Genomic DNA, 13240 nt, shown 5'->3' with positions numbered 1-13240 from the left:
ACACACATAGAGAGAAAAGGGATTTTTTGTAGCTATAACAAAAGCGCAGGCTTGCATGAACGCGCTGCACTAGTTGAGCTCCATGGAAAGATTTCACTAGGCCCAACACCCTTACTGCAATACGAATGCACACTGCTAGTCCCCACAGACATCCACTTCCCCTTTGTCCCTTCACTGTTGCAAACATTTAGTATCTTTCAGAGGAAAGTGCCCTGCAAGAGCGTGAGACAACACCAGGCTCCGCGCAGAGCCCATTCATCACCACTAAACTGCCAGCTGGCCTCCAACCCCCACCCAGCCAGCCCAAAGCTACCCCCACACCCATGCATTACAGGATAAGCGAACAAACCCCCTGTCCAAGTATAAACCAAGCGACAGTAAAAGATCTAAACATGCACAATTGTTTCACCCCTCAGCATAAAATACATCCTTTGTAACACGAGGTACAGGGACGGATACATTATAAATCAAACCCAGGGTGAGGACCTTAGGTGTGAGTGGAGCTGTATCAATGAAGCCCAGAATGTGTGGGTCAGTGAGACTGTATTTGATCCTCCCTTCCCCCTGGCACCAATCCCCGAGCCGCCCAGGTGCATGCCACAGTGATGTGGTAGTAGGCGTAGTGCGCTGGTTTAGATGTAACACTGTATTTCATGAGCGACCTGACGTTCACCAGACAACAATATGAGCCCGGCCGACCCACGTGAAGTCTGACCAATGGCGGAAGAACCAACCAATTGTAGCCTGGCATCCCACATGGAGCAGAATTATGTGTACTGTCTATCCAATGAAATGGGCTAGTCTAGACCCTATATGTGATATCATCTGTGATGATTTTGTCCCTTATAATGCACCGTCATGTCTTTAGGAGTCAGAGCGTTCTTGAGCAGCAGAGTCCTTTGCTGATATTTTGTATTCTGTATAATTAAACCCTGTTATCCTTGCAAACCACCTCCTGGCTTATTTACCTAAAGGGTTGTATTCAGTCTGTAGAGTGCGTTAACAGGAACTTGCCTTCAGGTTCTAGTTCAGATTGGGAGGTAGTGGACGGGGAGCACTCTGCGTGGTTTAGTTGTACTCTGAATTGAAAAGTCAAATACAAGAACCGCATGTGTGGTCTGCATCTTCTGTATGGTGTAAAGTAGTTACATGTCAGACGTTATATGCTTCTCTCACCACCAGATCCTCCACTATCTGAAAAACCTGCACTTTAAGACCCCCGCTGGGGAAGAGATATTCTTTGATGCAAACGGGGACGCCCCGGCAGCGTATGACATCCTGAATGTGCAGATATCTCCAGAAGGGGGCTTCCAGTTCATAAAAGTGGGCAAGTTAGACCCAAATGCAGAAGCAGGCAAAGACATCACAGTCAACACTGACTCCATCATGTGGAGTGACGGATCTGTACAGGTGAGAGTGGATGCTTATGGGGGTGGGGTGGTGGACCATCAAAGACACAATCAATGAGCGCGTCCCAGCGTGTGCACATTGTATGTTGCCCTAATTCCTACATGCTCCAGGAGATTGGGTGGTATCTGCATCGGGGAAGTCAAGCTAATTTAATTTTAATTTAATTTTTATTAGGTATACGTATAGCACATGGCTTTGTATAACTTTTGATTTACAGACAACTTTAAAACAACATTATCAATAATTATTACAAAACATTCAGGATAAGCATTTAAAAATCTCAACGATCTGAATATAAAATCTAACAACAAAATAGATCAAGTTGGTATCATCACCTTGTAAGAATTAATGCCACAGTTGCGGAAAATCCAACATATTAACAGCATTGTTATATGATTTAAAACATTGCAAACGCAAGTAATTCAAACTTTCACATGCAATTAAAAGATGAAACAATATTTCTTCCAATAGATTTCCACATAATCTACAGTATTTGTGGTTATATTCAATATTATTCAACCAGCTCTTGGGGGATAGAGCCACAGATCTATTAAATTTCAGGAGAAGATACACCCGAAATGTCCGTGGGCTCGGATATGCTAACAAATATTTTGGGGTAGTTTTACGAACTCTTCTATATTGGCAGTAATCTGTAGCAGATGTCAACAAATCAAGATGGTTCATGTTTAGGTGAAAAGCAGATACAGCAAGTTTCTTTTTGAGCCACAGTTTGATGTTTACGGTTACGCATGGATTGTCATCTTCATATAGCAACTGCTTATAGAAACTTTTAAGATACCAATGATTCTGATTGGATTAGAGGCATCTAAAGATAAAAAAGCGTGTATGTAAGGAACAATTATTGTGTCAGTAGAAGCTGTGGTCAAACGATGGTGTAGCATCACGCATTGAGTGAGATAAACATTCCATATGCCCTTGATGTCAAACTCAAGGTAAATATATTCGACACTTATAGTTTTAGGAAGTCGAAACAAACGCCTCAATAGTTTGGCTTCAAAGCGAATGAGTGAAATTTTAAATTTGTGACCCCAAATCGCTATTGCATATGATAATATTGCAGTGACTTTCGATTTGTATATTGATATGACTACAGCTGCACTGTAACCATTGTTCCTACTAATAAATGCACTTATAACATTAGTAGAAGACTCACATTTCATTTTGACCTCCGCCAATTGCAAGTCCCACTTCAACTTGTCATTAATGACAATCCCTAGATATTTATAAGCAGATACTTGTTCCAATCGAGCATTGAATATGGACCAATGTAGTTGCTGCGGCTTCAACTTTTTTGTAAAGACCATGATCTTACTTTTTTGGTTGTTAACAATGAGACCATTGTTGGTCGCATATGTAGCTAACGCATTCAACATAAGTTGAAGCCCCACTGGAGTGTAGTCCAAAAGTAAAAGATCGTCTGCATACGCAAGCCAACCCACTGTCACGTTCTTAATTTTGATAGGGTTGGCAGCATAAGTATTAAAGGAGACAATCATATCGGCGAGATAAAGATTGAAAAGTGTTGCCGCAATCATACAACCCTGTTTTACACCTCGTCTGGAAGGCATAGATTTTGATAATTTGCCCAGGGCATTAAGACGAACACTGACTGATGTATCTGCATGTAGCAGCATCAACATGCAAAGCAAACCACTAGGTATCCACCATGCAGTCAATTTGCGCCATAGCTGATTTCTACAGATCGTATCAAAAGCAGCGGAGAAATCTATAAAGGCACAATAAACATCGAGATTCCTCCGCTCCCAAGAATGATTAATTGCTGAACTAAGAATTGTAAGATTGTGAATGGTGCTAGATTTGGGACGAAAACCAATCTGATTTAGAGGAAGGATCTTATTAGTGTCAATTCAAGAATTTAGTTCATGGAGTAATATTGTTGTGAAGGCTTTAGATGTTGAGTCTAACATCGCAAGCATTCTGAGGTTAGAGGGCTTATCCCAATCACCCTTCTTGTGAACAGTCAGTATATTGCTCTCTTTCCAGGATGGTGGTAACTTACCCTCTTTGCCAATTTTGCAAAATAAAATGTTCTTTTGTTCTGTATACATAAGGGGAGAGAATGTTCTAAACACTGTTTGCAAGGGATACATAATCCCATACACATTTTAAGCAATCTCCTCGCCATTTTCATACTTTAATTCCTCAGCCCACTCAATTAGTCTCCATCTTACTACGCTAAAGTAAAATCCATGTTAAATTTTAACACAGCATCAACAAGTGTGTGTCAGACACTCGATGAGGTTGTAAGGTTATGACCGACCTACGTAGACATGGCTGCTCTCTTTGGAATGATTGGTCCTCTAATTTGATGGATGGCACAGACAACAAGTCCAAACAATGATTGAATGGTGGATGTCCAGATGGATTTCTGGAGGTGGTGATTCGTTCAAGGTTTTCAATAGATCGAATATTGGTCATTATCTATCCCCTGCTGTGTTTCTTCACCACATCATTAATAAGAGGTAAAACACCACCACCATCTTTCTACACAGCTGTGGGCACACTTTCCAGGTAGAAATCAAGACAAGTCAAAGCACCCAATGGATGCAACGTGCAGCAGTCTGCATGCCCCATTACACGAGTGCCATGTGGTGTTTGGGCTGGCCTTCTTGTGGAGTTGGATCACACTGCATCACCAAAACATGTTCACTTGATTTTGCAAAGATTGCCTTTTTGGGGGCTCACGCCTATCATGCACCATCACCCACGTGCCCCACTTCCTCAGGGACTTAGAACAAACAACGCTGTTACTGATGATGGGCCGTGCATTTCTGGACAGAAGTCTTTGCCGACATGTGGATGGACAAAACCATTGAAAGTGGAGTGAAGCAGACTATGCCCACTCATTTGCCAAGAGCATACCACAATTTCTGTAACAAAGTGCCTGCCATTTGCTGAAGGCAGAGGAACTTTTCTTGCAGTACTCTGTGTCCCCCTTTCAAAGCGACACACCTGAAAAACACACATTGCTCCATTTATGGGCAGGTTCTAGGCCCTACCTTACCCACCTGTCTGCTAGGATACCCATGGTTGGCTTAGTGCTGTGCAAACCAGTGCTGAAACTTTGCAGGGTATTGATAAGGTACTCCCTCCTCAATTTAATGAGTGTGCAATTGTCTCTAAACTAACCTCTAACTCCAGTGTAGCAAAATGTGACTGTCCCTTTAAGGAAAAACATGTATTACAACACTGATAAAACGTCTGTTGGAAATTCAAGTAAGTCATTTTAAAATGTACACAGGATTAAGGGAGTCCTGCTGATACAATGTTGCAGGCCCATAGATGTGCAGCTGCAGTTTGCATCAGAGGAAATGCAAAGAGGCAGAAGCACTGTCTCCTGGCAGGTAGGTTCTCTGTTGAGTTTCCCTAAGCACACATACTACTCAGTAAAATAAAGAACATTAAAAGCGTACCTAGTAGGCTTGCAATATTCAAATCACACACTGGTGGAGCAGGTGCGCTCAGTACACCACAAGCAGCAAAGGGAAAGATCACAGGGATTCCTATCTCTCAAGAAGGTGGACGGGACAGGCCAGTTAAAGATTACTGTCTCTCGAGAAGGTGGACAGGACAGGCCAGTTAAAGATTACTGTCTCTCGAGAAGGTGGACAGGCCAGTTAAAGATTACTGTCTCTCGAGAAGGTGGACAGGCCAGTTAAAGATTACTGTCTCTCAAGAAGGTGGACAGGAAAGGCCAGTTAAAGATTAATGTCTCTCGAGAAGGTGGACAAGACAGGCCAGTTAAAGATTACTGTCTCTCGAGAAGGTGGACAGGCCAGTTAAAGATTACTGTCTCTCGAGAAGGTGGACAGGACAGGCCAGTTAAAGATTTCTCTCTCTCGAGTTGGTGGACAGGCCAGTTAAAGATTACTGTCTCTCAAGAAGGTGGACAGGCCAGTTAAAGATTACTGTCTCTCAAGAAGGTGGACAGGACAGGCCAGTTAAAGATTACTGTCTCTCAAGTTGGTGGACAGGCCAGTTAAAGACTACTGTCTCTCAGGAAGGTGGACAGGCCAGTTAAAGATTACTGTCTCTCAAGAAGGTGGACAGGACAGGCCAGTTAAAGATTACTGTCTCTCGAGAAGGTGGACAGGACAGGCCAGTTAAAGATTACTGTCTCTCGAGAAGGTGGACAGGACAGGCCAGTTAAAGATTACTGTCTCTCGAGTTGGTGGACAGGCCAGTTAAAGATTACTGTCTCTCAAGAAGGTGGACAGGCCAGTTAAAGATTACTGTCTCTCAAGAAGGTGGACAGGACAGGCCAGTTAAAGATTACTGTCTCTCGAGAAGGTGGACAGGACAGGCCAGTTAAAGATTACTGTCTCTTGAGAAGGTGGACAGGCCAGTTAAAGATTACTGTCTCTCGATAAGGTGGACAGGCCAGTTAAAGATTACTGTCTCTCAAGAAGGTGGACAGGCCAGTTAAAGATTACTGTCTCTCAAGAAGGTGGATAGGCCAGTTAAAGATTACTGTCTCTCAAGAAGGTGGACCGGACAGGCCAGTTAAAGATTACTGTCTCTCGAGAAGGTGGACAGGCCAGTTAAAGATTGCTGTCTCTCAAGAAGGTGGACAGGATAGGCCAGTTAAAGATTACTGTCTCTCGAGAAGGTGGACAGGCCAGTTAAAAAGTACTGTCTCTCGAGAAGGTGGACAGGCCAGTTAACGATTACTGTCTCTTAAGAAAGTGGACAGGTCAGTTAAAGATTACTGTCTCTAGAGAAGGTGGATAGGCCAGTTAAATATTACTGGCCAGTAGATCAAGAAGGTGGACAGGCCAGTTAAAGATTACTGTCTCTCGAGAAGGTGGACGGGCCAGTTAACGATTATTGTCTCTCGAGAAGGTGGACCTGCCAGTTAAAGATTACTGTCTCTCGAGAAGGTGGACAGGCTAGTTAAAGATTTCTGGCCAGTAGATCAAGAAGGTGGACAGGCCAGTTAAAGATTACTGTCTCTCGAGAAGGTGGACAGGCCAGTTAAAGAGTACTGTCTCTCAAGAAGGTGGACAGGCCAGTTAAAGATTACTGTCTCTCGAGAAGGTGGACAGACCATTTAACGACTCTGTAGTTTTCAACAAATTTCTAGATGTAATTTGAAAGAGCAATCTATCTTTGGCAGTCAATCCAGTCTTTAAACAAATATTTTAACTTGAGTCATTATGACAATGTTTATATTTCAGTGGCTGAGGCAGAACCAGTAATAACATCCTCTGAACATCTGACTGTAATGTACTAAACTGTGGGTAATTATAATTGTTCCAGTATAGACACTGATCAGAAGCCATGCATTTACATCATTGTGCATCCATATTTGTCAATTAATGATATGTAAAAAGGGGGGACCAACTAGATAGATCACAATAATTTTACATAGGAGTATGGGAGTCCCTCTACTAAGAACAAACGTGGGTCACATACCCTGCTCTATGGAACGTCTTCCACTCAGGAGGGTTTACAACCACGTTTAGCTCACTGCACTCTGCACAGAGAAACAAAGAACATTTGCATGTCAGTCTGGTCCCACCCACAAGCGCAGCCCCGCACCAAAATGCTGAGCAAATCTCCTCTGAATAAGAGTACCATCAGCAACCCCGACACGTGTTTCAGCCTAGTCTGGGCTCATCAGTGTGGTGAAGCTGAGCCTATCTAAGACACAGTGACCAAGGGGTCAACGTCTGTATTACCCTGGTAACTTAGGGTGAAACCCCAAGATTTACAAAGTTACAAAGGAGTGTGGGAGTCCTTCTACTGAGAACGGACATGGGTCAAATACCCTGTTCTATGGAATGTCTTCACCCAGGAGGGTCTACAGCCACGTTTTAGCTCACTGCACTCTGCACCGAGAAACAAAGAACATTTGCATATCAGTCTGGTCCTACCCACAAGCGCAGTCCTGCACCAAAATGCTAAGCAAATCTCCTCTGAATAGGAGTACCATCAGCAACCCCAGACATCTGTTTCAGCCTAGTCGGGCCTCATCAGTGTGGTGAAGCTGAGCCTCTCTAAGATACAGTGAGCAAGGGTTTCACATCTGAATTACCCTGGGCTACTTAGGGTGAAACCCCAAGTTTTGTAAAGTTACAAAGGAGTGTGGGAGCCCCTCTACTGAGAACGGGCATGGGTCAAATACCCCGTTCGATGGAATATCTACCACTCAGGGGGATCTACAACCACCTTTTAGCTCACTGCACCCTCCACAGGGGAGAAATATCCTTTTGCATATCAGTCTTTGTCCCGCCTACAATAATGAATTGAAATTTTCATTCCCACGAAAATGTTTGAATTTTGCAAAGTTCATCGATGCACTCCTCAACAGCTTGACACGTGTGCATCCAAACTGCTTATCTTTTTCACAGTTCCAATCCTTTGTTTGCATGTAAAGAGATCAATATGCAGCAATATTATGTGAAAAATGTCACCATTTGAAAGATATTCAGTCTAGTGTTTGATCAATGTTTAGCCAGTAGCCGATTAATGGCATGAGTGTCGATGCCACTTATATGTTTCAAAATTCTGTTATTAACTGGTTGAAGGGTATTTCAGATGCCAGACTATGATGCATGCGAAGAAATGTGACTTATGATTAATGAACCATTTCATTAAGTCTTGCAGTTAGTGAATATGTTTTCACTAGTAGTACTATTATTAGTCATTTATATAGCGCCTTTTTCCGTTTATATGGCCTCAAGGTGCTTGTGGTGGGAACACCCTCAAGGACCGATGTCCAGGTATGGGAACATTCTCAGAAAGGCTTAGAATGCGTCCATGAAATTGGGCAACATTAGGAATTAAGTGGGCTGGCCGGGCTCTAGTAAGCAAGCCAAGAGGCCAGGCATGTGCATGGGTGCTGGGGGCCGTCATGACAGTGCGCTAGTGCAAGAGATTCATTATGTGTCCAGTTAGACCAAATTTGTCATAGGTTGTCGCTGTATCCTAATGGCAGAAATGTTGAGGCAGGTCTGGTGAAAGGAGGTCAAGACATAAGTGTTCAGCTAGACCGAATTTGTCGTAGTCGCATCTGCATTCTAATGTGTGTGGATGGATGGCCGGCGTTATAGGTACCATAAGCTCAGATGGAGCTTATCGTTGATTTTGCTGTGTGATCTGATCATCTGTGTGAAAAGAGAAGGTTCCCATATAGGCTCTTCTAGGCACTATGGACAAGCTAACCTCAAAGTTTTCTAAGCACACTAGGCTGCCTATTTTAATACATTCTCTAGGCATGAACAGACTGGCGACCATATGATCTTGAGAGAATAGGATTCTCTAAGTGCAATAGACAGGCTACCCTTATTTATTTATTTATTTATTTGTTTGTTTGTATAGCGCTAAAGCCCGCAGGCATCGGAGCGCTTACGAATAGACAGGACAACAGATTTTCAAACGGGACAAAGTGTGAAATGGATCCTTATTCGTAGTGATCAAGTTAACCTGATTCCAGGATTTATTTGAATAGTAGTGTTTTCAGTTTCTTCCTGAGTTGAATGTAGTTGGATTCGAGCTTCAGTGAGGTAGGTAGTTCATTCCATTTTTTTATGCTTATGGTTGGGAAAGCCTTGCCTAGGCCGTGTTGCTTTTTTGTTGTGGTGATTTGCAGGAGGCCTATGTTGGAAGATCTGAGGCACCTAGATGTCTCATGCCACTTGAACTGTTTCTTGAGATAATCTGGGGCTTTGCCATAAAGGCAGCGATGGACCATGGTGAGTGACTTCAAGATAATTCTCTCTCCCATGACCAACCAATGAAGAGCCTTCCTGTCTCCAGTGATATGTATGCTTGTGATAGTCCTGACGGCGTTGTTTTGAATTACCTGACATTGTTTCAAACATTTATTGCTTGCTCCTAGTAGTCGGGAGTTTCCATAGTCCAGTCTAGATAAAATTGTTGCTCTGGCGATGGTGGTGCTGTTCTTTTGATCAAGCAGAGGTCTAATTTTTTTCAGAAGAATTTGGTGGTATTGGCAATTTTTCTTTAAATAGGCTGTATGTGCCTCAGCTCCTAGAGAGGCTTGAAGATATACTCCTAGAGTTTTCACTTTTTCTGATATGGGAATTTGAGTGTTTTTAATACAGATTTAAGAATAAAGTGGACTCAGTTTCTTCCTGGCCTGTGAGGATCCAAAGATCATGAGCTCGGTCTTGGAGCCATTTAGACACATTCAATTTTCTTTCATCCAACACTCAATAGTGTTGTATAAGGATGAGAGTTTGTCGCTGTCCATTTTGTGATCCCCGCTAAGTTCGAAAACTAATTGGGTATCGTCGGCAAAGTTCGTAAAAATATACCCCATTGGGATAACATGGTGCAGAGGCAGCGCATGTAAAGATTGAAAAGCAGAGGGGAGAAGCTGGGAGTAGCTGGCACCTTGTGGAACTCCACAGTCTGCCGGTTTGGTGTTTGATGCTTTATTACCCCAGACGATCCTAGATTACCTATTTTATAGAAATGAGGTTATCCACTCAGTTGCTCCTGGTGAGCAATTTCCTGAGTTTTCGAGGGCTTCTCGGAGTTTTGTGTGATCTAGCAGATCAAAGGCTGCCGAGAGGTCCAATAAAATTAGCAGACCTGATTTACCTTTGTCCAGGATGGATAACATTTCGGTCTGAAGATCTAACAAAGCAGACTCGGTACTATGGCTGGACCTAAATCCGGACTGTTGTGGTTGTAATAGATTGTTTTCATCCACATAGTTTTGAAGTTGTTCAGTAGCTGTTTTGTCCAAGATTTTCAACAGAAAATTGCAGTTTGTTATGGGTCTGAGATTAGCTGGGTCTTGTTGGTTTAGTTCAGGTTTCTTGGGTAAGGCAGTGACCGTGACCGTTTTAATGATGGCAGGTACTGTTTGATCCCTAAAAGAGGCATTCACAATTCTTCTGAAGAAAGGAGCGAAAATATCGGGATTGTCTAAGATGAGTTCAGGTGATAGTAGATTTTCTGAGCACGAGGTGCATCTCATGTTAGAGAGTGTTTTTTTCATTTCGTCTAGTGTGATGGGCCTAAATTGGAATTTAGGATTTTCTGGCTCATTCTTATTTTCTGTTGGATTGATCTTAGTTGGGATATTCGTGGTCTGGCAGTTGAAATGGTCTCTCTGGCTTTGGTGATTTTATTGTGAAATGCAGTTTGGACTTTCTCACAATCTGATTCGGTAGGCTGGAAAGGTGGAGTGAGTGTTATGGGTTTGTCTATGGATTTGAGAATTTGAAAAAGTTTTCCTGTGGAGTTAGCCGCGCTGCTAATGATGTCGTTGTAATAATTTTTCTTCAGATCTATACGTTTGGATTTATAAATATAAAATATATACATATAATAAAATATAGTTTGCTATATATCTTCTAAGTTCTATAATGGGCTACCTTCAGGCATCTTCCTAGTGCAAATAGCAAGGATACTTGCATATATCTTTATGTGTTACACTAGTTAACTTAAACATCTTCTAAGTACAATGCATAGGTTATCATCATCTGTCTTTGAAAGCAATGGACAAGCTAACATTATAAAGTGCAACACAAGTGCCCACTGCCAATTCCATCTAAGTGTGGCACACTGCCCACCCTCAAATCCATCTGACCTTCACAGATCTTCTGAGTGCAGCATATGTGCTACATTTCCAATTACCTCTAGAGCAGTACATGTGCTAGCCTTCACAGTTATTCACATGCAATGAATCTGCTATCCTACCCAATTTCTTCTAAGTGCAATACATGTGCTAACCTACCCAATTTCTTCTATGAGGGATACATGTGCTAGCCTTCAAAGTTCTTCACATACAATACATCTGCTTATCTTCCCAATTTCCTCTAAGTGCAATACATGTGCTAACCTACCCAATTTCCTCTAAGTGCAATACATGTGCTAACCTACCCAATTTCTTCTATGAGGGATACATGTGCTAACCTTCACAGTTCTTCACATGCAATTCATCTGCTAACCTACCCAATTTCTTCTAAGTGCAATACATATGCAAACCTACCCAATTTCTTCTAAGTGCAATGCATGTGCTAACCTATCCAATTTCTTCTATGAGGGATACATGTGCTAGCCTTCAAAGTTCTTCACATACAATACATCTGCTTATCTTCCCAATTTCTTCTAAGTGCAATACATCTGCTAACCTACCCAATTTCCTCTAAGTGCAATACATGTGTTAACCTACCCAATTTCTTCTATGAGGGATACATGTGCTAGCCTTCAAAGTTCTTCACATACAATACATCTGCTAATCTTCCCAATTTCTTCTGAGTTCCTCACATATGTTAACCTACCCAATATCTTTGACCCCCGAATCCATGTAAGTGTGACACATTTCCTGACTCCACACTAAATCTAAGTGCGACAGCTTTCCTACCCCCAAAGTACCTCGAAGTGCAACACATTTCCTGCCCCCAAAATCCATTTAGGTGTGACACATTTCGTGCCTCCAAAATCCCTCTATCGTGAGACCTTTCCTGCCTGCAAATTGAAGCTAAGTGCAATACATTTTCTACCCCCAGAATCCAATTCAGTGCGACTAATTTCCTACTCCCCAAAATGCAATTAAGTGCAACACATTTCCTACCCCCAAATTACAGCTAGGTGCAATACATTTCTACCCTAGAATTCAACTAAGAGCAATATCTTTACTACTCCAAAAATCCATCCAGTTCAATGCCTTCCTACTCCCAAATTACAGCTAAATGCAGTACATATTGTACCGCCAGAACCCATCTGACTGGGGCTCATTTCCTACTCCCCAAAATGCAACTAAGTGCAATACATTTCCTACCGCCAAAATTACAACTAGGTGCAATACATTTCTACCCCCAGAATCCAACTAAGTGCAATACCTTTCCTACTCCCAAAATCTCCCCAAGTTCAATGCCTTCCTATTCCCAAATTACAGCTAAATGCAGAAAACATATTCTACCCCCAGAATCCATCTGACTGGGACTCATTTCCTACTCCAGAAAATGAAACTAAGTGGAATACATTTCTTATCCCGAAATTACAGCTACTTGCAATGCATTTTTTACTCCCAAAATCCATCTAAGTGTCACACGTTTCCTACTCCAAAATTAGAACTACTTGCAATACATTTTCTGCTCCTAGCATACATCTAAGAGCAAGACTTTTCCTACTCCTAAATTACAGCTAAGTGCAATAAATTGATAACTACCAACACATCTAATAGATTGTCTAGCGTGTGCAATAGGTAATCTACACAGGGTTATGATATGATTGTGGTAATGGAAGAAGGAGTGGCAGGGTTTTAGTTGAGCACAGTAATGGCTGTGTTCACCGCCCATGCCACCTTATCGTATGTGTTCCAGTAGCGTGCTTTGTTGGTCGTCCATAGGCAAACAGGAATACAGGGGATGGAGCTGCTCAACAGTGAGCTGTCCTTTACCTCTGGCCCTTACCAGACTCCCCGGGAAGGCTGCCCTGGGGGACCCTGTGAAGACGGCTGCTTCCTGGAGCAGACGGTTAGTTGGAAGAGGTGGGGGAGGTATGGGGAGGGAGCTATGGGGAAGGCAGCCTGATGAACGGGATCAGGAGGGAGAGAAAAGGGAACACATACAAAATCAAAAATGGAGACAGAGACCCAGGAGGACCAGGGGTGTCTACTTATCCGTACCAGGCATCACACAAGTGAGCAGGACAGGACCCGCATTAGCGGACCGACAGATGAAGAAGGGTGATTCAAGGCCCAATGCTCAGTCTGGCTCCTGCTTCCTGCAGCAGGCAGCCAGCCACGGGCGGCGAGGGCGGCGAGGGTTGGAAGGGGATGGAGAGAAAGCTATGGAGAAGGCAG

General features: G+C 42.8%; 1 protein-coding gene across 1 annotated transcript in view; it reads left to right on the top strand.

Moving 5' to 3' along the window:
* LOC138528218 (extracellular calcium-sensing receptor-like) overlaps window positions 1-13240 on the top strand; it is a 181295-nt gene that overhangs the window by 145187 nt on the left and 22868 nt on the right. The window contains exon 4 of the mRNA XM_069639674.1: window positions 1183-1410. Coding sequence (XP_069495775.1) covers window positions 1183-1410 — 228 coding nt within the window. The remainder of the gene's footprint in view (window positions 1-1182; window positions 1411-13240) is intronic.

The sequence above is a fragment of the Ambystoma mexicanum genome, chromosome 7q, assembly GCF_040938575.1.
Source record: "Ambystoma mexicanum isolate Mex_15411 chromosome 7q, UKY_AmexF1_1, whole genome shotgun sequence".
NCBI classification, from domain to species: Eukaryota; Metazoa; Chordata; class Amphibia; order Caudata; family Ambystomatidae; genus Ambystoma; species Ambystoma mexicanum.
This window is presented reverse-complemented; position numbering and strand designations above follow the sequence as displayed.